Source organism: Dromaius novaehollandiae, chromosome 24 (genome assembly GCF_036370855.1).
Source record: "Dromaius novaehollandiae isolate bDroNov1 chromosome 24, bDroNov1.hap1, whole genome shotgun sequence".
Taxonomy (NCBI): Eukaryota; Metazoa; Chordata; class Aves; order Casuariiformes; family Dromaiidae; genus Dromaius; species Dromaius novaehollandiae.
The window spans coordinates 590,205-612,243 of NC_088121.1; the positions used below are offsets into that span (position 1 = coordinate 590,205).

Genomic DNA, 22,039 nt, shown 5'->3' on the forward strand with positions numbered 1-22,039 from the left:
CAAAACTCGGGGGCCTGTGCAGTATTTTGGAGCCAGATGTGTAGTATGTGAAACGAATATGGAAGAAGAAAGAGTGGGAGACCCGTGCATGTGTGTCTTATAAGAGACAGTGTTTCTCTGACCATGCACAATTCTTTTCCTATACCTGTGTCCTTTGCAACAAAAAGGGAGATGAAAATGCTTTTTTATTGTACTGTATCAAAAAGATATTAGGTATACGAGTAACTATGGCGCTTGGGCTGCAGAGACTCCAGAAACCTCTCTGGCAAAAAAGCAATTTGTTTTTTCAAAAACCTGTGGTGTTCCCATGTATTCATTACTCAGGCTGAATGCAGCAGTGCCCTCCGCTGACAGCCAGAAATCCAAGCCAATAAATCACACTTCTTCCTCCCTCCTAGATTTACCAAATCCACAGCACAAAAAACTACTTGGCCCTGCCAACCTCCTAAGCAGTAAGACGTAAATGTCAAAGGATAACTGGTCCAAAAACGTTTCCCTGGTAGCATTCATTGCCACATCTGCGTGCCGCCTAGCCACGCGGCTCCATTCGCCCGCCTTCACCTGAACGGATCCCGGTTTCTCTCGCCCCCTGTACAGCGAAAGAGCCTTTGGGAACCGAGCACCAGCCTCATAACGAGAGAATATTGTTTCTGCTACAAGTTCTTCTCTGCGAGACTTGCAAACAGATTGCTCTGCAACGCAGACGCCTCTTTCAGCCCGCTCTGCCCTGGGGGCAGGAGGAAGAGGCCTGGGTTTGCCACGGAGCAGGCAGAAGTCGTTCACAACGGGTAATACGAACACAGGTTATGCACCTGCAAAGAGCTCTTCGTTCCTTTTTCTCCTGAGCAGGGACAGGGGAGCGTCGGCTGGAGCGTGGGCTGCTGGCGAGGGGAATTACGGACGACAGCAGCGCTCGGCCACGCGCAGCTCCAGCGAGCCGGACCCGGACCCAGGATCAAAGGCTCCACGGCTGCACACGGCCTTGCAAAGGACGGCGTCTCAGGACGGGAACGAGGTCTGCACTCCTCCAGGGCTGACTAAGAGCAGTTCGAGCTGATGGAAACGTGACAGCTGGAGCAAACCCGGCACAAAATACAGTCGCGACAGTCTCACGAAGCCCCGAGGGCGCGCGCCCGCATTCTCACCGCTGGACGGAGGAGCGCAGACTGCACGTGCCGCTTGCTCTCTTGGCCTCCCACCCCTCGAGCAAACGAGGGCGACCTTTCCAAATCGCAGTCACGAGTCTCAGCCTTCAGAGGACGCGACTCCTACGCACTGGGAGCCTGATCGGCAGGAGCAGAGGGCAGGCCTTTGCTTCAAATTAGCGTATTTTGTGCCATCCCAAAATGTCAAAGAATTTGGACTTCATTCTCCGGAGGTAAAACTAACCCTACCTCCAGGGAACGTAGCTTAGTCCTTTCTGCAAAACAGGTCCTAAGAGACATCACAAGACACAAGCATTTCTAACCACCCGCTCGGCAAGCACACTGCTCTCGTAAAGACGAAACCAACATCTCCCCTAACAACAGTCCAGAGCTGGAGCAAAACCTCAGCTACAGCTTCACCAAAACTCTCTCTGGGAACCGAGGAAACGACATTTCATCCCACCACCACAGAGATTTGCTGCAGAGCACAAGAGCACGGGCAGAGAGCAAAGGTCACGCAACGTAACAGCAAACCAGCTCACGTATCTGCTCCCTTCAGAAACCCAATCCCGACGCTCCCGGGCATCGCAGGAGCCAAGACTGCTGCCCCCAGCAACTGCCCTTTTCCCCACAGAGCTGGGAAATCCCTCTCTGGATATTTATCCCTTTGGATCAGTCTCTTCCCCTGCCACATTAAAGCCTACACGCACACCTATCAGCCGCCGACTCCTGACCCGCGGCGCCAGTTTATTTCAAATATAAAATCGACAAGATGCTAGTGAACCTTATAATAAAATAAAGCATGCTGAAACGGTCCCACTACCATCACCCAGCTTTACTCAAAGCAGGTCCAAGCCGTTTTAAAGAGCAAGTGAAAAGAGACAGGAAGATACCGTTCTTGATTCTGGAAGCCAGTGATATTCATACTTAATCTCCATTTTCAACTGTGGAAGGAAGAATGTATTCTGTGAAAAACAATTTAATTCCTTGACTGCGAACAGCCTGCCAGTTATGTAAAGAGGAAGACTGCGTGTTTATATGAACCATCAGTTTTCCTTCCACTTGGAAAGGTGCTAATTGTCATTAGAAAGGGAGACCAGCATTTCAAATGCAGAAATCTAAAGTTAGTCAGCTAGAACAATTAAGTGCTTACCTGGCAGCCTGAATTTCAGAGGTGACAAGTGTCTGCCTTTCCCTTGATGCCAGGATAGAGCTTACTGGCACTTACTAGCTCTGCAAACCAGTCCCATTCATATCCTGATGTACAGATTTAGGCTCTTAACCCTTGAGCTTCAAATTTGAAAAAAAATGCACTTTATTTGTTAAAAATCTAAAAGGAGAATCAGGATTGCCGCAGTCACATAAATTCCAAATGCACAAACTACCTCCCTGCCATTATTGTGAAACAGATACACAAAGAGCCCAACTTACCAAGGTTTCTCGTGTGTCATACCAGCTCTACCTTCTAGTCTTATTTGCCCTAAATTCATCTTGGAGTTGAATAGAAATATTGTGTAGGCCTTAGAAGAGAGTCATTTGTTCTTGACTAACTTTTTTTTCCTCAGCTGCATAACCTTGAGAGCATGATTGAAGGATGTCCATTTATGTCTGGAAGACGTTTTCATGAATCAGATTCATATTCCTCACACAGCAAAGGCACAATGTGTCCTTGTTTCTGAATAAAACTATGGTACACTCACCACGAGATGTCCTGCATCACGTTTTATAAACAGGCTTATAAGAAATGTACTTCCAAGTCGCTCCTCTCAATCCTAATCAATTCTCAGAGTGAAGAAGATGGTCTAAAACTTTGGAGAGAGATTCTTTTTGCCCTCCCCCAGCCCCCCCAATCTTTTCACCATCCCCCCAACCCAAAACCCTGTTGCTAAGTAGGAACCGCAAGACCAGAGAGGAACCAATCGATCTGCTGTTCTACCCACCATCATCGTCTACGCCTTCACAGAAGGCATCTGAGAGAAACGCTAACTAGGGAAGCACACAGCGCGCTAGTTGTGCAGTGCTTGCAGATCACAATGAATTCAGAGTTTCATCTGAATTCTCACGTCACATCACCCATCACAGGCACCAGCAGAGACAGCAGCTAAATAATAAAACAAACAGCTGCCTGCTGCCCAAGGCAAACTGGACTCTAAATTTAGAGATTTTTTCAGTTCAGTGCACTGAACTGTGAACTTTTAATGGCTTCTTTAGTTATACCTATAAGCAGCTCCCCCCTCTTCCTAGTGCCTGCAACATCGAGCCACATGCACAGGTCAAGTACATCAGAGGGCTGTGCAGAAAATCTGCTGCTATTCAGAAAAGAGTTGAAGGCCTGCAGATCTCAGCACGGCTGCGTGTCTTTTCAGTGCAGCCCCAACACCGCAGACCTCCTCTGCGGAGGCCCCCAGGCCGCTAGAGAGCGAGAGCCCGCACGCCTTGCCATCACCGGGTGAGCCTGGAGGTCAGCAGCAGGGACACGGGGGAAACTACCAGCTCCCAGCCTGAAGCGGATGAAATACTGCTCCGTCTGCAACTGCGGAGAGTTTTCTTCCCTTTATTTGCATGACATTCATATTTAAAGAATGCAAATACAGCTCAGAGACCTCATGTAAAAGGAGCAGAAGAAAATGATATTCTGCATACATTCCCTTTGGCTATATCCTCCAAGTGGACACCATTCTCCATCATTTGTGGGGTGTCCTTTTAAGCAGCAGTGAGAGCAACAGCTTTTTTTCTTTTAATATGTAAGTGTGATTGCTAAACTAGGAAAAGAAATTTTCCATTTACTTCTTGAAACAGAACCCATTTGTTTTCAGGACTGTGGGGGTTTAATTTTTAAAACAGTAATATTATTACAATATTTGTCAAATGCTTATTCCTAAGAAAAGGAAACAAAACGCTTGCATGTGCTGAGCATTTGTAAGCAACAACAACTTGTCCACATAAATAGCTCAGCAAACCTACATTTAGCATTTCTGGTTCAGCAAATGCCCACCCCAGGCAAAATTCAGAAAATGGACCTGAGAACCTACCACCTACCACAGCCTACGGCCTACTATCAGGCCACAACCCAAACACTGCAGAACAAAGATGAAAATTCTGCCCGAAATTTCCAGGGGCTTTATCGTGCCCACACTAGTGAGAAGAAAAATCATTTAATAACTCAACTCCCCACCTAAACTCCTTACTGAAGGAAAGTAGTTCTGTTCTCCTTCTAGTGCAGTTTGCCACATATTTTACACTATGAGAATTTCAAACAGAAACATAGGCCTTCTCTCTCCTCCACAGCATCCATGCTTTCGTGGCAGCTGGCTTCCTAAGCTCCTTACTGTCTGAGAGTCCTTTCAAAACGGGGAAAAAAAAACCCAAAAACAAACAAAAAAACAAACTACAAACCTAAAAAAACCTACCTTATTTAGCTGTCTCTCTGTTTTGGAAACATTTAAGCTGGCATCTACTTTATATTTGCTAGAAATTTACACAGAGAAAAACCTAACACATCTCTAAACGGACACGTACTATTTTAAGAAAATCCATGTCAGCTTCAGACAAAAAAGTTCCCCAAAACATACAAAAAAGAAAAAAAACAGAAAGGGGTAGCTGAACCACAGCTTCCACAATACCAATAAAAACTGCAGCCATACAAGTTCAATTAGAGTTTCATACCATGAGAAAGGAATTTAACATCACCTTACCTGAAGAAGCCAGTAGCACCTTCTGTGAAATGTGGGGATGATGGAGGAATGGACATAACAGCCATACAAGCACTACGGACAAAAAAAGAGAAAACAGATTCAGAGTTAGTGAAGGGAAACATTATCCGGACGATAACTGAGTTTAAGAGACAGAGGCTAGGGAACAACAGAACACTGCATGTTGCGTTATGCTGGTATTTTCTGAAGTCGGTCCATAGTATTGATCCTGCTGGTAGAAGAGAATACCAGATTATACCATGCCAAAGTTTTGAGAGAATACTTCTTAAACACCATTATGTATTAAAGAATCAACAGACAGACTTTAAGCTCTATTTTATATGAGAAACATCTCTGCTACAGAAGTCTGAGAGTATCCAAAGAGGAACGTCCCTAACTCGGAAGGCTGGTTCTCCATAGCGGGCGCCGTCCGCTGATTTTAACAGATTTGACTCTCCTAGCTCAGGTCACTGGGCAAAACAGGACACCTTCAAAGGCCGCTTCGATCTGTCAGCGTGTAACCCAGTGAAGCGGGTTACGGACCATTAGCGAGCCACATACCACAGTTCAAAAGCCTCTAGACAAAAGCTGAAGGAACAGAACTTAAGACAACGCGTAAAGCCTAGAGCCCTTTGCAGCGAATCATGAAATTCGCTTCCAGGGAACGAGGATTTCAGCAGTCCCAGACCGCTTACCAGCGGTGACTTAAACAGCCTTTTTGCCAGCTGGCGGTTTGTCCTGCTCGCAGTTGGTCAGGCCAGAGATGGCCGACGAGGCTCTTCCTCGCGCTACCAAAGATCCGCAGCGCCATCGCTGCGCCCGATGCTCCCGTACGTACACTGCGGCAGGGCGGCTGCGGAGCAATAAACAAAGTCCTCCATTACGCAATTTCCTTGCCTTCCGCTACAGAGAAACCCCTCAGGGATGCTCTTGCATTATCTGGGCATAACTGGAATAAAATCACTCAGCTTCCTAAATCAGCATTGCAAACTGCTGCAATTGCCATCAGAAACACTTAGCAGGCTACCTGGACCCTCTTAATAGCCACTTCTGTGATAAGGTACAGCATTTACCCAAAGCCGAGACTCACCTAGATAAGAAGAGACTAAAAAACGTCTCCCTACATTGTTCTGAATCCAGATACAGTAAAGAGGTGGGTTTGGTACATGCATTACGATCTTTGTTCTAAGGTTATTTCCTGAAAAAAACAAAACCAAAAAACCAAAAACAAAAAAAACCCCACAGTCAACAACAACAACCACCACCTGTTTTCCATGGTTCATCACCTGGTTATATAAATTGAAAACAATGCCGCCAGGTATTATTTTATACAACAAAATGCCAAAATACCACTTCCTTTTTAATGAACTCTGATCAACGGAAATGAAAGGGAATTGCCAAGGCTAAGGGATTCTTTCTGCAGGAAAATCAGATTTCAAGCTGAAACTTTTAAACAGTGTTGTCAATTGGGAGCTAAGCCCAGTACAAACCAACCAAACAAAACTGAAATTAATTTAGAAGATCGTGGTACAATTCCTGTCCACAAAATATATTTATTAGTAAGAAAGCAATATTCTTTTCTGACTTTGCTGGCTTTTAATATAGCGCATCTGAGGGATGGGGACAGGCGCGCGTGTAATGATATACTCCTCTCTAGTGAAAGTGATTAGTTTTCCTTAAACATGAGATTGCAAAAATTGAGCAATCTGCTTGTAGCTTTCCTCAGATATTTCCCTTGAAAGATCACGGACCACGTGTATTTTAGGCATACCAGCGTTCTGCAATTACAGAAGAAAGAAACAAATAAACCCAACTACGGGGGATTTTTAAGAGGAACCTCCCTTTTGGCACATTTTGCTCCAGCAGTTGCGCTGATTATGACATCTCGTAGCATCAACGCACTATTGGCTTGCTCGAAGCTCGACCTGAACGCCTGCTACGAGGCCTCGCAGCTTCTTGGAAAAGCAAGATGGTTTAACAGTACGACGGGGGGAGGTGGCCAAGGCATCGCGGGCGTTGAGGCGTCACAGGTCCGGGACCCGCTGCAGCACCAGGGCCGCGAGCGCGAATCGTCCTGCCAGCGGAGAGAGCGGCTGGGACAGGCCGACGCGCGGGCGGAGCGGGGCAGGGGACAACTGCCGGAGCCGCCACCTGGGATCACCGGCCTGGTGTGGGGCCTGCGGGCTGCCTCACTGCCTGGTGTGGGCCCCCAGAAGCTGCCCCACGGCCTGGTGAGGGGCCTGGTAGTGGGGGCGGGTGGGGGCCTGGGGGCTGCCCCACGGCCTGGTGTGGGGCCCGGTACTGGGGGGAGCCTAGGGGCTGCCCCACGGCCTGGTGTGGGGCCTGGCACTGGGGGGAGCCTAGGGGCTGCCCCACGGCCTGGTGTGGGGCCCGGTACTGGGGGGGGCTCAGGGGCTGCCCCACGGCCTGGTGTGGGGCCCGGTACTGGGGGGGGCTCAGGGGCTGCCCCACGGCCTGGTGTGGGGCCCGGTACTGGGGGGAGCCTGGGGGCTGCCCCACGGCCTGGTGTGGGGCCCAGCACTGGGGGGAGCCTAGGGGCTGCCCCACGGCCTGGTGTGGGGCCCGGTACTGGGGGGCTCAGGGACTGCCCCACGGCCTGGTGTGGGGCTCGGTACTGGGGGGCTCAGGGGCTGCCCCACGGCCTGGTGTGGGGCTCGGTACTGGGGGGCTCAGGGGCTGCCCCACGGCCTGGTGTGGGGCTCGGTACTGGGGGGCTCAGGGGCTGCCCCACGGCCTGGTGTGGGGCTCGGTACTGGGGGGCTCAGGGGCTGCCCCACGGCCTGGTGTGGGGCCCGGTACTGGGGGGCTCAGGGGCTGCCCCACGGCCTGGTGTGGGGCCCGGTACTGGGGGGAGCCTGGGGGCTGCCCCACGGCCTGGTGTGGGGCCCAGCACTGGGGGGAGCCTAGGGGCTGCCCCACGGCCTGGTGTGGGGCCCGGTACTGGGGGGCTCAGGGACTGCCCCACGGCCTGGTGTGGGGCTCGGTACTGGGGGGCTCAGGGGCTGCCCCACGGCCTGGTGTGGGGCTCGGTACTGGGGGGCTCAGGGGCTGCCCCACGGCCTGGTGTGGGGCTCGGTACTGGGGGGCTCAGGGGCTGCCCCACGGCCTGGTGTGGGGCTCGGTACTGGGGGGCTCAGGGGCTGCCCCACGGCCTGGTGTGGGGCCCGGTACTGGGGGGAGCCTGGGGGCTGCCCCACGGCCTGGTGTGGGGCCCAGCACTGGGGGGAGCCTAGGGGCTGCCCCACGGCCTGGTGTGGGGCTCGGTACTGGGGGGCTCAGGGGCTGCCCCACGGCCTGGTGTGGGGCTCGGTACTGGGGGGCTCAGGGGCTGCCCCACGGCCTGGTGTGGGGCCCAGCACTGGGGGGAGCCTAGGGGCTGCCCCACGGCCTGGTGCGGGGCCCGGTACTGGGGGGCTCAGGGGCTGCCCCACGGCCTGGTGTGGGGCCCAGCACTGGGGGGAGCCTAGGGGCTGCCCCACGGCCTGGTGTGGGGCCCGGTACTGGGGGGCTCAGGGGCTGCCCCAAGGCCTGGTGCGGGGCTCGGTACTGGGGGGAGCCTAGGGGCTGCCCCACGGCCTGGTGTGGGGCTCGGTACCGGGGGGCTCAGGGGCTGCCCCACGGCCTGGTGTGGGGCTCGGTACTGCGGGGGGCTCAGGGGCTGCCCCACGGCCTGGTGTGGGGCCTGGTACTGGGGGGCTCAGGGGCTGCCCCACAGCGCGGTGGGGCTCAGGGCGCTCTGTACCTGGCCTGTGGGCTCCCCGCCGGGCTGCAGGCGGCGCGGGCCGCGCGGTGTGGCGTCATGTAGCGGCGTGCGGCGTCACGTAGCATCATGTGGCGGCGTGCGGCGTCACGTGGCACCGTGGCGCCGTCACGTGGCGCCGTCACGTGGCGCCGTCACGTGGCGGCGTCGCGGGAGGGAAGCGCAGTGCAGCCCCCCCGGCCCCGACGGCGCCCGGAGCTCCGCGTCACCCGTCCCGGCGGCCGCGACGCATCCACCCGAACAGAGACACCCCGGAGCGGGGAACCTCGCCGGGGGCCGCTGAGGAAAGGGGCGGGGAAAGCGCAGAGCGGTGACGTCGCCGAGGAACCGATCTGGCAAACCGCCCCAGCGCCGGTTAGCTCCAGAACACCTGAAGTCGCAAAACCATTAAAAGCTATTTGCGGTAAATATTTTAGACGTTCATTCTGTGCAAATATTAGCAACCCGAACGCCATCGGCTGGAAGGCTCTGATAAAACAAACCCACCGGCTGAACGCGCGCCTTATGCCTGAAGTACCCAAATAAATATCGGAACTGAATAAACCATGAGTTTCTTCACAAGGTCTGCGTTTAATTCCTCTCTGCGTGGCCGTTTCGTCCGCCGAGCAGGGGCGGCTCGGGGTACGCGGGGGACGCGCGGTGGCACTGGGCCAGCACGCTAGGGAGAGAAAGCAGGGAGCGCGAAGGACGATCGACCAGGTCGTTCGCTATTAAGAAAACGCTCCTGTGGTTTACCTCCTTTCGCGTAACTTTTAAGTTTTGCTGCAGTTGCAAGCCGTGATGGCCCTCGTTCTGGTAACACTTCAGCACGACTTTAAATCACGTTAACTGGAACACAAGCAGGTGGGATCACTGCTCGGGTTGTCCCGAATACCCATTTTTCCAGATATGGATGGCACGTCATAAACACTAATGTTGAATCAAGGCTGTTTTGGCACCTGTTTGGATGACCTGCCTGTTTTACTCGGTGCTCTGTCGTGCCTGAGCAACGCCGGTCATCTCACCACGTACCTGCCGGCACCGCGACACGGGCTCTCTCCGCGCAATCTCCTAACGCAGGAACTCCAGCCATTTTACACAAATACAGAGGCGTTAGTAAATCTTGATTTATAATCCTCCCGTCCTTTAAGGCGCTTTCACAAACTACGAAAATACTCCGCAAACAACAAGCTCGCCAGCCTCGTCATCGTTGGCATGCCTGGTAACAGGATTAGCGCGGGGGGAAAGCCGTCGTTTCAGGTGTGCCATTAAAAGCGCACGCTTATCAGCGAACGCACCGAGCGGCTGGCTGCAGCCTCTCCTCCGCGAGATAATCACTCAAGGTCGGCGCAAATTAGAAAGGGTTTAAGGGCTTCTGGCTTCTATCACAGAGTTATTTTTAAAATACAAATGACAGAGATTAATAATGTTTTTAAATATGTCAAGGGTAAATTTCACACAAAAGGGGGGGGGAGTAAAAAAAACCTGAAGAAAATATTCCTAAGAAAAGCTTAACATTTTAATCCCGCCATTCGGCCTGGGAAAAAAGGCAGGCACTGTTTGTTCAGGCTGATCTCTGACAGAGGCTCTCGGCTGCACCGCAGCCTCGCGCCTTATTAAAAGGTCTTTAATGCGCAGTTCTGCTGACTCAGAGCTGCTCTTCCCGGTTTGGAAAACAGCTTTTTAGGAGCAGCACCACCGAGCGCTGGAAGTTTCTCCGCAGTGACTTGGAAAGCTCCTCTGGAACGATCCCCTGAAGCAGCCTTCGCTACGCCTAAGAACACACATAGCCCCTTGTTCGACAGAAATCGACAGACCGCCACTTGCTTCACAGCGCTGATTGCTATGAGGGCGATCAAAACTTCACTGTGATTAAAATAAGAAATATTTACACAACAGTCTAATGCTGACACCCTCACAGCACGTGCTGCATTTAGTAGATACGGAAACTGCTCTCTATCTCCAAATCTGTCTTGTATACAACTCCGGATATGTCGATAATGAATTACAGAAAGACATCCCACCTCCATGGTTTCTTTCCAGCATTTCAGCACAGCATTAAGAAAATCCTAATAGTTCATAGAATTTATAAAGCATCCAGAACACAAAAGTGATTTCTTTTTTTTTTAAACACATGTGGCATGGATCTAACTTGGATTATTGTTTGGGGTCTACATGTTCTAATTTAAGTAGGCAGAAAGAAGCAGATCCATGTCAAACAACAGGGAACGCTTCTTCATTGACATTTCATTTTAGTATTCGAGAATTAACAGAGCTGCAGAAAAATTGCAGTGCAGCAGAAGAAACAGATCCTGATAAATACAGCTTCTGGAATAACGACAACATGAGTGACAATGGCAATAACTAAAAGAATTTTTGGATAAAAAGGCATAAAACCCATGTTTAAGATATAAATAAAAAAAGTCAGAACTGTTAGCGTCATTGTTTCCCAGGATTTCCAGCGTTAATAAATTAAGCTCTACAGGATGAACTACGATTTGATAACACAGTACATTTGGATTTACGCGGGGAGTCAGCCATGCCATGAATTCAGCCCAGTGCAGGCTTAGAAAATAAACAGCCAAAGCTTTTTCACCTGGCCGGGCCTCTGCATGATCTGCGGGTGCTTGCGGGGGGAATCTGCACCGTTTCCCCAAACTCTGCTGGCAGCGCTCCAGCTCTGCTGCTAAAACGGACCGTTTTACACCCAGCACATTGGGCCGGGGATTTCCATGGATCCTCCCTCAGACCTTTTCACTGAAGAAAGGTGAAGGGAAGAACAAATCACAAATCTCCAATATATATGGGGCATGAATGCGTTATGTGGCATGAAAGGGCAAATAAAGTAAATAATTTATCTGCCTTTTGTAACATAAAGAATATATAGCACCCATGGTACTTCTGAGCTGCAACTGAGAAAAGCAAAATTATCAAGCTGAAAGATTTTAAAGGCGAGATTTTGGGATGTTTAGCACTCGTGACTGAACCGGGTTTTAAAGAGAGTCAGGCCTGCCTGGTTCCGACTCCGGCCGCCTGGGAAGACACGGCCAGCGGCCGCTACGGCTGGCGCAGGCTGGATGAAATCCTCGGCAAAGCTGGGCACGCGCTGACCTCCCCTGCAGAGCAAAGCACCCAGGGACCACAAACGCTCCGGCTTCACAGCCGACAAGGCTCAAACCCAGCTCCTCCCTGCCCCCTCCCCGATGCGGTGACCCCGCGCAGGACCACCGCGGGGGTGGGACGGGCCCGGGGAGGTCGGGAAAGGCGCTCCCGGGAGCAGCGTCCAGCAAGCGCAGCGGCAAGCCACTACCTCAGATAACCGTCGATAGGCGTAGGAATCTACCCTCTTTCTGTTCACGTTCCTAATTTTGTGGCCTACTAATGCTATACAATGGGTTGCGATATGCACACGAAAACGAGAAGATGCAAAGAAGAAACAACAGGGCAGGAACAGCCCAGGTCTCAGGAAAAATCCAGCAAGCAGGGTAAGTTTGGCTGTTACAGATGAGAACCATCCGGGGCCAGGAGCAAGGGAGATGTGCATCCAGCACTCCTGTGCCCAACGGAGAGGCTGATGCAGAAGTCAAAAGACCCCAAACTCAGCAAATGTTAACGCCAAAAATACCCCACCGATCTCAAGAGGGAAAAGCAGGTGTAGCACTCGGGGGGAGAGGCGGTCTTTTCTCCTTGCAAATGCAACGACCCATGCGACGAGCGGAGGATGCACTGCATCCCTCAGCTGCGACGGACGCTGAAGCGGTCCGTTTTCTGGATTCCCGGTGCGATTGATGGCTTCTGCGACTGCTGCGTTTTTAACGGGGTTATGCAGCCCTGGCACCACCCAGGCTCTCCGCGCTCACTGTGCACCTCGAGCCGCTGGGCACGCTGCCGCGACTGCCGCGACGCCGCGGAGGCCGGCGGTGCCCCGAGGGCGCAGGACCGCTCCTCGGCCGCTCGCGAGCAGGAGAACGGTATCTGCAAAGCACGAGGCAATCCCTGCCAGAGCCTGCTCCGGACACGCTGCCGACAGCAGCGGGAACGCGCCGGCAGTAAACGTCAGGATGCCGTTAGTGAGTCCTACCTTATTCCCCTCGTTTTCACCCCGAGATTCGGTTTCCCTGTTAACTTTTCAGAACAAAACTGCAATTTCTTGCGAGACTTGGCCTTTTATCTCCAGGTTTCTCATTTACATCTAGCAGGGGACGCAGTGCCTCAACGCTATACTTATCTGAGGGTGCTTAGTGGCCCGCATCCACCCAACGCAGATGGCAAACCCGCACGGCAGGTTTGGCCCCTTTTCCTACATCCGAAAAGCCAGTGGAGACCGAACCCCCCTCTGCCTCAGCAGGTCGAGGCCGTTTGGCGGAGCTGCAAAGCGCCTGGCCGAGGCAGAGCAGGTCAGGCAGACGGACGGCAGAGTCCTTTCCTCAGCCCTGCAGCCTCCCTCCTTTAGTCGTTCCAGCTCTTGTCCGTGAAACAACCCGTCTCTCCGGGAGAGCCGCGGGCTCCCGGCCCGGCCAGCTCCCCCGGAGCCGCGGCGCAGCCGCCCCCGGGCAAACGCAGCCGCCCCCGGGCAAACGCAGCCGCCCCCGGGCAAACGCAGCCCTTCGGCCCCTCTCTGGCCGCTCTCAGGGGATCTGACGCTTTTCCTTGCCGAACTCCCGCACTCGCCCCCAGCGCTGCGACGCGCCGGCGCTGCCGTGTCCTGAGCTGCGTCCCCCGCGTCTCCTCGGGAGACGGGTCGCCACGACGCACTCGATGCACTTAGTTAAAGAAGTCTTTAGAATGAATTCTTGCTTAAAAGCGGCAGAAGGGGTTTCACTAGCTGGGCGAGTTATTTATTTATTTCTCGGGGAGGTAAAAGATGCCGAGGCGCGGGTGTCCGCGCTATGTTAATGCTGGGCTGGGCTCCCGGCCAACACGTTAAGTGAAATCGAATTCCTGAAACCAGCTTTAATCAGCAGATTTTTAAGGTTAGAATTACTCTCTCCTCTAGAAGGCTTGCCAAGGTTAATTCTGTCCTGAGCAGGCAGGATTAATGGGCTGGACAGAGAGGAACACTTTTTTCACGGTTTTCTTTCGAGTTTACAAAAATTTCTAGGAGGAAAGAAACAGCGTTTCTGAACCGTCCGAAGAGAAAAGCCGCTTCAGCAGCTTATTGATCTCTGTCTGGAAAGCAGACTGGGATACGGGAGTGGAAGCTCTGTCACCTCCCGGACGAGGCCACAGCGCGGGAGCAGGAACAACTCGCCCGGAAGGGGAAGCGCGGCGCGGCCCCAGCCTCCCCCGCGGCGGGACGGCTCCGGTGCCGAGGGAGGGGGAAGGCGCCGACGGGGCAGCTCACACCTCCAGCTGCCCAAAAAGCGAGGAAGAAGGTGGTCTCCGCCACAAAGACGTTTCCCAAAGGCAGCGGTCGGGGCAGAAGCCTACAGAGCCGGGAAGAAACGCAAAAGATGCGACTGGAGTAAGCCACCGGCCGTCTGCAAAGGCGAGCGCCGGCCTTTCCGGCCATCAGCTTAAGGTTTGCCCTGCGATATCCTTCCGAGGGTCCCCTCCTCCTCCCCTGAAGTCACGTGCAGAAGCACCGGAGGGTGTCCGGAGCCAGGGCCCGCTGCCCGGGCGGCTGCAGCCAAGGCGACACAGGCCGAGCGGCCGCAGCCTGCGGAGCAAAGTCCCCGCCGCGACGCGGGGCGATTCCCGCGCAGCGCGACGGCCGTGCCGGCCCCCGGAAGCGATGGCTCGCGAGCGGCTTCCTCGCCGTCCCCGTGCTGCTCCCAAGCCAAAGCCAGGCCCTGCCAGCTGCACCTCACCTCGCACCTCTTCTAAACCCACCGGTAATTAGGGAAAAAGGGGCTTTCCACGGACAGAGCCAGTCCTGCCATGAGAATGCCCATCCTTCCATTTACAGGCAGTCCACATCTCGCATTATCAAACTGTAGAAAACTGGGGGGAAAAAATCAAAGTGTTAGCGGATTTTTTTTTATCCTGAGCTCCTTAAAGCGACTGTGGCTTATTTAAAAATAATGCAGCAATGCTGAGGTGTTCTCCCCCAACAAGAACACCTCGGGAATGAGAATGGAAAAGCAGGAGAATCAAAAATTCAAGCCGGGGTCGGACAGGCTTTGAAATTCTTCTCCCCACTGAGATATACCGGTGGGTATTTAAAAAAATAAGAACCATCCAGATTTTGTTCAGATTTTCACAGTGAATTCCCAATTCCCTTAATAAGAAGTTAAATCAATCTTTAGAGAACAAACCACGTAAGACCTGTGCCTCTAAAAAGTTAAAATATACTTGAGTCGTTTTTACGTTACAAGGCTCCAACCCGCAAACACCCCAGCGGCTCGCGCACGTCCAGCGCGTTCGGTGCCGGCTCCCGGGAAAGCGGGTCCTCCGCCCCCCCGCCGCGGCACCGAGACCTGCCCCCGCTCCCCACGGGCCCCTGGCGCCGAGGCCCCTCTCCCTGGGCCCAGCCGCCCGTTGCTCGGGTCTCCCGGCTTCTTCTGGATGGGGTGAAGGGACAGGGCCGCACCGACGGGGAAGGGGCGCGTTCTCCCCGCGCCGACCCCAGCAGCGCGAGACTCGCAGCGACGTCCCCAAGCGAAGGGTCTTCCAGTACACGTACACACGGCAAGGGCAAAAAAAAGGCTCCAGATAGCAGAAACCAGACGAGTAAAACCCACAAAAAAGGTTAGAAGAAAACATCTACTTTGCATGAAGCCATCAAAACAGCGGACGTGAAATTCCTCCGGAAAAGGCTCCCGCGCCAAGCAAAGGAAAAGCTCTTTTGCCCGCAGCCGCCGTGAGCGCGGCGGGAACCCGAAGTCCCCGGAAAGCGGCCGCCGCGGAGGAGACCCCGGTGCTGCTCGGGACCGAGGCGTCCCAGCGACTCTCCGCGGCCCACGGAGAAGTTAAAACTGCTGGTGAGACTACACAAAGCCGGGGCAGGGGACAGGGACAGGGAGAGAGCAGGACACCAACCGTTCGAACAGCGAACGACGCCGACAGCCTTGCTGGACAAAAAGCCACCGTGGCTGTTCTTAGGTCCATTGTTAGGCAACGTGTACTTAAGTCGAGCAGTTAACCACACCTCCATTAAACCACCGAACTGCACTGCTTCTCGTCCTGCAATTACACCTACGTTTTCGGAGCTTCCCCACCTATTTTCCTCACGCAGTAACATTGCTTCTAGCAGCAGCAACTGCTACCATGGACCAAACCGCCAACGGTAAAGCCGGCTGGGGCTTTAACTCCATCCTTCATGATAAGAGACAGGACCCTCAAATTAACGACCGGACCCGCGCCCGATCGCGCCGTGCTCTCAGCCTCGGCCTGGGTGCATCCGCCCGGCCACGCTACCTGCCACCCAGGGAAAGGCAGACTGCAGTCGTTGACGCCACGTAGGAACACGCGGGCTGCACGTGGTGCAAGTTCCTTAGATGTCTAAAATGGGAAACAGCCAGGTTTTCTGCTGCCTGGGACTATTCTACTACCGCAACATAGGAGCAGTCGGGCTTCGATACAGCACCGACCCGCGCAGCCGCGGCGCTGAACCTCGCAGGCGAAACGTGCAGGCTGCTGGCTTGGAGCCTCCCGGCACGCGAGGATAACGCGACGCATCCTGGTCTGTGAGGTGTCTTTTCCCACCCCCCCGCCACTGCTTTTTCTGGAGATGGGAACACGGAAAGCAAGCGCGCAAGCTTGGGTATCGGTATTTTCCCTTCAGTGCAACGACCTGTGCTTCAGAGACAGTAGTCAAAACGCACCAACAAAAGCAACTCTCCCATCTCTGTCGTAGATATTCCCATTATCTATCCATACAGATGCCACTTTTATTCTTTTCATTGGCTTTTTCATATTTCACTATTTAAAAAAATAGTGTAATCTGTTCTTATCTCAGCAGATGTACTATACAACTTTCCTGAAAATGATTTATCCGGATTTCATACAGATCAGTACCAATATTCACAGAAGACCGCTAGCTGTTTGCAGTAACCTATTTATTCTGTCTGTAGGAGCAGTTTTCCATCTGCACCTGTAAACGGTACCCACCAAACGCTTGCTGCTTTCCTCTGAAAGGGCAGAGCACGGTCAGCAAAGCCGGGCAACTCAAAACCTGGGTCTCCCGCACGAGCTGCCCATTTGCCACCAAATCAGTAAACACCAGGGAAAACCCTCAAACTTTGTGCGTGCCATCTCCCTTTCAAACGGATCTGAAACGAGTGCCCTCCGAGAGCGGGTTATCTCGCAGCAGACGGTCCTTCCTCCGGGACACGGACGCGTTCCCCACCCACTGAAACATCAGATTACGCTCGTCGCTGTCAGCGGAAGGAGCTGGAGGCAGCGGCAGCTCCAGCCCGCTCCATTAATCAAAATTCAGCGAGAAAAGCCAACGTGCTGCTGTAAAACCCCCTCACGCCGTCGATCCTGCCTCTGCCCCCCCGGCACCGAGAGGCAGCCGGGGGGGAGAGCGGCGACGGGGCTCGGCCGAACGAGCGGAGCCAGGAGAAGCCGCCGGTTTTGACGCCTCTCCCAGGGCAAAAGGACAAAACGTTATCGAGGAGGCGACAGGAGACCAACGCAAACAGTCCTGTCTGCAGATCAGTCCCGCTTTAGCTCTTTCAAGCGCCGAGGTGCAACGGCGGCGGAACCTCACGGCACCGCGAAAGCGTGCAGCAGGGAAGACAGACTACGCTCGAAAGTTTTATTTTGATCTATAAAGGGAAAAAGTGTCATAACATAGGGAGGCATCCAAAATTTCCTGCTACGATATCTCCACTACAGCAAACCTTCAACAAAAACACTGCTAAACATGTTTTCTCACTGCGGCTCTTAGGAAAACACAGACATCAGACAGGTTTAGATTTTTCCTCCAGCATTTACACATAGGAGCTTTGATTCGGCAAGACACAAGCGACGAGCCCGGGTCCAGGAAGGCCCGGCCTTTAATATTTAGGCTACAAATTGGCAGGTAAAAGCATAAAGCAATTTCTCTCTGAAAAGCACTGAACCCATAGATCTCGTTTTATGGCTCATCAAAGGAGAGGCTGCCGTATCCTCAAAATCCAGAGCTAAGCTTTGCCCGTTGCAAGACCTTGTCAGTACCGGCAGCTTTTGCTATCAACTATTTTCCTATTTACCTCAGGACTTGTTAGAAAGCAATTTTTGAAATGTTTAATAATTAATGAAATATTTAAATGTTTAATGGGTTGTTTTTCAAGCCTGTTTTCCCTCTGCAGAATTCCAAAATCGGGGCTGTTCACAGACTGCAGGTCTTAACTTTCTTCTTATTATAAATTATTGTTCTGATGACATCAGCTAATTGGCAGAAATCTGCAAATACGGGTACTGATTTCTGGTGCCTAAATTCTAGAATTTAGGAATAGTGCTCACTTTGAGACGGAAACGAGAACGACTCAGCCCTTCAAATGAGGCCGGTCCTGCGTTCTGCACCTCTCTGAATCACGTACTCTTTTCCGTATCGTACTTCAAAGCCTCAAAATCCCGTTCTGCCGTGCCTGCGATCCCACGCCGAACGGGGGATTCGGGTCCCTCCGTGGTCCCAGCCTGATCTTCAGCCCTCGCTTCCCAACAGCCCCGCGCTCAGACTGCGGCTCTCCATCCTCGGGTCCCTCTCCCAGACCTCTGCGCACAGCTCCCTTCTTCGGCAAGCTCTGCTTCATCCTCCCCACGTGCGGGAAGGAGAGCAATCTCTAAAAGTGACACGTTAGCATCTTCTTTTGATTTTTTCCAGTGAATGCTATTTCCTTTACGTCTGGTTTTCAGACAGACTCTCCCTTTATGTATCACGTTGACACATGAAAAGAGCGATACACACTAAACCGCGTTACCCGTTTAACAGTTATCAGGAGGACAACGACACTTTCTCTTCCGATACGTATACGGGTTTTCTTTTTTCTTTTTTTCTTTTTTTTCAGTCCAGAAGAAAACTAGCTGTATCTATTTCTCGTTCTCAGCTTCTGCAACGTTCAAAGCACGCGGCTCGGTCCCAGAAGCCTTCCCAAAGCGGGCACCGGGGTATCATGTGTCGCACTCGCGCTCTTCCCTGTAAGTGAAGAGCGCTCGGAGGAGTCTCCGAGATCCTCCATCCACCGAGAGACGAGCGAGACGCAAGGAAAAGGAGCCTGAACGGCTCATTGCTGGCAGCAGTCTCTGCAACCAGACTTTCCGCTTTCAAAACGCCTGCCTTACTGGAAAACGATCCTGCTTTCTGAAAGATCATTTCGCTCCTGCTGGGGCCGTACGCCCACCAAACAGCCTCCTCAGGAGCTTTTCCAGCTGCCCGAGGAAGCTGGTGTCCTGGTGCAAGATGGATATTGCGAGTTTACTGTGTGAGCGAGCCCAGCGGCTGCCTTGCATGGGTTGCCATTTCTGCATCTTACGCTTTGCGTGGTTCGTCACCTTAAATAAAGTTTCCAGAACCAGTGAGGGCTGCCGCATTGCAAGCTTTAAAATCACGTCCAGATGCCCGCGGGAAATCTCCCGCTGCAGCCTGCGCTTTGCGCGGGGGTAAAGACGAGATAGTAACGAGTCTTCCAGCACACCCAGCCTCTCTTTTCCGTAGCTTTTCCTTATGCTGGTCGCGCCTGCGTGTTTTCAGTAAGAGCGTTTACTGGTATGGTCCGCTCCCGGCTGAATCCTCCGGCACTCGCCCATTGATCTCTTACCTGCAGCTCAATAACGAATTAACGTCCAAGGTCGAGCCTTTCGGAGCCGGTTGCTTGCATTCGATGTAAGCGGCTGCCTTTCTCCTCCCGAGGTGGCCTCGACGTGGACCGTCGCTACGGATCCATTTGCCGTCGCCGCTTCTCATTGTATCGGCCGGAGGAAAAGGTTTTGACCCGGGAAGCCCAGCAAACGCGTTTCTTCGCGTGCCGCCAGCAGAGCAGGCAGCGAGGCGGCTCCTGGCTTTCCGCACCGCAGGGCAGGAGCTGCTGCCTGCCAGGCAAAGGCGGGGACGAGCAACCAGCGCGGCGGAGGGACAGCACGAGGAAGGCCGCGGAGCTCCCGCAGGCGTTTATCAGAGGAGGAGAGGTAACGCGGGCCGGCGTGAAAGCGGACGAGGGCGAAGGGCTGAAACGGGCACGGGCGAACACCAGCCCTGCCCACGGCAACGGCCCCGTCTGCCCCGCGCCACGCTGGCTGGGAGCCGCCTGGGCGGACGCAGAAGAGCGTGAACGCGGCCGTGTATCGGCGACACTTTCCGTGACTGCGGGGAGCGTGTCTCCTTCCCCACCTTCAACCACAAGCCCAAAAAACGCAGCAGCGTTCTAGACGTCACCTACCGAACGCTCCTTTTTTTATACCGGTAATTCGTTTAATAAGAGTGCTTTAAATATTTATGAACAGAAACGTAGGAGGCCAGTTCAACAAGAAACGATAGCTTTAATCTCAGCGTGCGGCGCAGCATCCTCACTGCTTGCTCTGCACTGGCTCCAGAAACAGCAGAAACGACTTGCAGAGTCGCCCAATCCCCAAAGACGAAACTCCAGCCCCGCAGCAGTGGACGGGAATTTTGCCATTCGCTGCAACGTGGTCTGGGTTTCAGCATCGTTCTCTACAAATTGCCTGAACGACGTCCTGGACTAAGTCACAGTATTGAAAGCACAAGGCTCTCTTTCTCCAGAAAGTGAACGTTTGACTTAGCATTTCTACAAGTGCTTTTGAATTCAGTACAAATTTCCTTCTCTTTGCGATGCTGTCGATTCCAAGACAATTCCACAGGAACTGTCCATGTCAGCCTGCTACTTAGGTGCTCAAATTCATATTATCCACACATTTGCAACGAGGCTATCCTCAAATTCTGAGTTAAACCAACTCCCCCAAAGCTTTGATGAATCGCACAGGAAACAAGATCCAAAGCCTCGCCCCGCTGCAGAACCAGCGCTGAACACCACGAACCGTACGCAACCCTGCACACTCACGCACGGGAGCTGGCTCTTCATAAATGCATTTCGTTGTTAACGTGGGGATACTGCAGTCTAACGTTGTCTTCAAGGAAGCTCTGACCCGAGGCTGCCCGGAGCTAAAGCCTTGCAGGTGCAACAGCGCGATCCGCATTCAACCCAGCGGGTCTCTCTGTCAAAACGTTTTGCCTCCCCTATTGCCAACTCCTATTTATAACCCCGCTGAGCGTAATGAATGACAGTAGCTCTCATCACAGGAAATTTGATTAATCAATTTAAGTACTTAATCACCATGGCCTTGGCGAGGACCCTACAGAAGGGATCTTGCCTTGATGTGGACAAAGCTGAAAGAGAGAAACGTCGCCGCTTTCCCTCGGAAAGGATCCGGATGGAGAGCGTGCATGGGATTCTCGACAGGATTACAAGGTTTCCGGGAGATTAAAGTTTCCTTAGGGCTAATGGTCATGGTCAATTAGTCACAAAACGTCCTTTTCAAGCCACCTCGTAATGGACACAAAAGGCCGCGCTACGGCCCGATTTCCCGCTGCTCCCACCGTTTGCAGAGGCGACAAAGAGCCGACGAGACCCAGCAACGAAACGCAGCCGCGCTGCAAAGCGACCGTCCCCCCCCGCAGCTGACCCCGCGCTCCGCCTGGGGTTTTGCTTAAAAATTAAGGAGAGATAAAGGAGACTTGCAATCCTGAGGTCCGTTGCTGGTGCGCAGATAAATAATTAAAAAAGAATAATCGCTAAAAGATGCATCCGTTCTGGACAGCGTAACCGAGGACGTCGCGCCCTGCGTTCCCACGCGGTTTTCCGATACAAAACCGAACGCGGGGAGCAGCCCGAGCACGACCGCGCTCCTCGTCCAGGCCAGGCTGCTGGGACCCCGCGCGCGGGAGGCGGCGCTTCGGCCCCGAGAACCCGCAGAGCGTCCCCAGCGCAAAACGGGAAACGCATTTAAAAAAGATGTTAAAGATCGAAATACGGAAATACACACTCCATTGCACGAGCAGCAAAACAGCGCAGGCAAATGCGGCGGTAACGGTGCGCCGGGGAGCGCGGCTAGGTCCGAATTCCCTCGGATTCGGTCCCGAACGCACAAACTGCTACGCAATGAAGGTGCCTGAAAACGTGGTGTCCCCAGTTGGGCACGCAAAGCGGTTTTTGGGCTGCCATTTATGAGAAGATGAAAACACTCCATTTTCCTGTGTGTTTGGGGGCAGGCAGCAGAGGTTCAAAAAGCATTTGAAAATTGTGTTTACAAAAACCTCAGATATAATAGTAGTTTATTTTGAATCCTCACCACTCTGAAAGTAGCAATTCCATCCTCAGACCAAGGAGTGAGTAACACGCAGGAAAGAAGTCACGTCGCCACCGCTGAACACCCGATTTCTGCCTTCCCCTCCCCAACAGGGCCTCACTGAAACGCCCGAGAGCAGGAATACAACCAATTTGTGGCTTTGAACAACGAGGACGGGGGCACAGCTTGCTGCTGCCTTCCTGTTTGTCACA

At 53.2% G+C, this 22,039-nt stretch overlaps 1 protein-coding gene across 9 annotated transcripts in view; it reads right to left on the reverse strand.

The window, feature by feature from the left end:
- Positions 1-22,039, reverse strand: part of CAMTA1 (calmodulin binding transcription activator 1) — a 435,941-nt gene that overhangs the window by 189,371 nt on the left and 224,531 nt on the right. For all 9 annotated transcript variants that reach the window (XM_064525335.1, XM_064525333.1, XM_064525334.1 and 6 more), the window contains one exon: positions 4,841-4,912. In XM_064525335.1, coding sequence (XP_064381405.1) covers positions 4,841-4,912 — 72 coding nt within the window. The remainder of the gene's footprint in view (positions 1-4,840; positions 4,913-22,039) is intronic.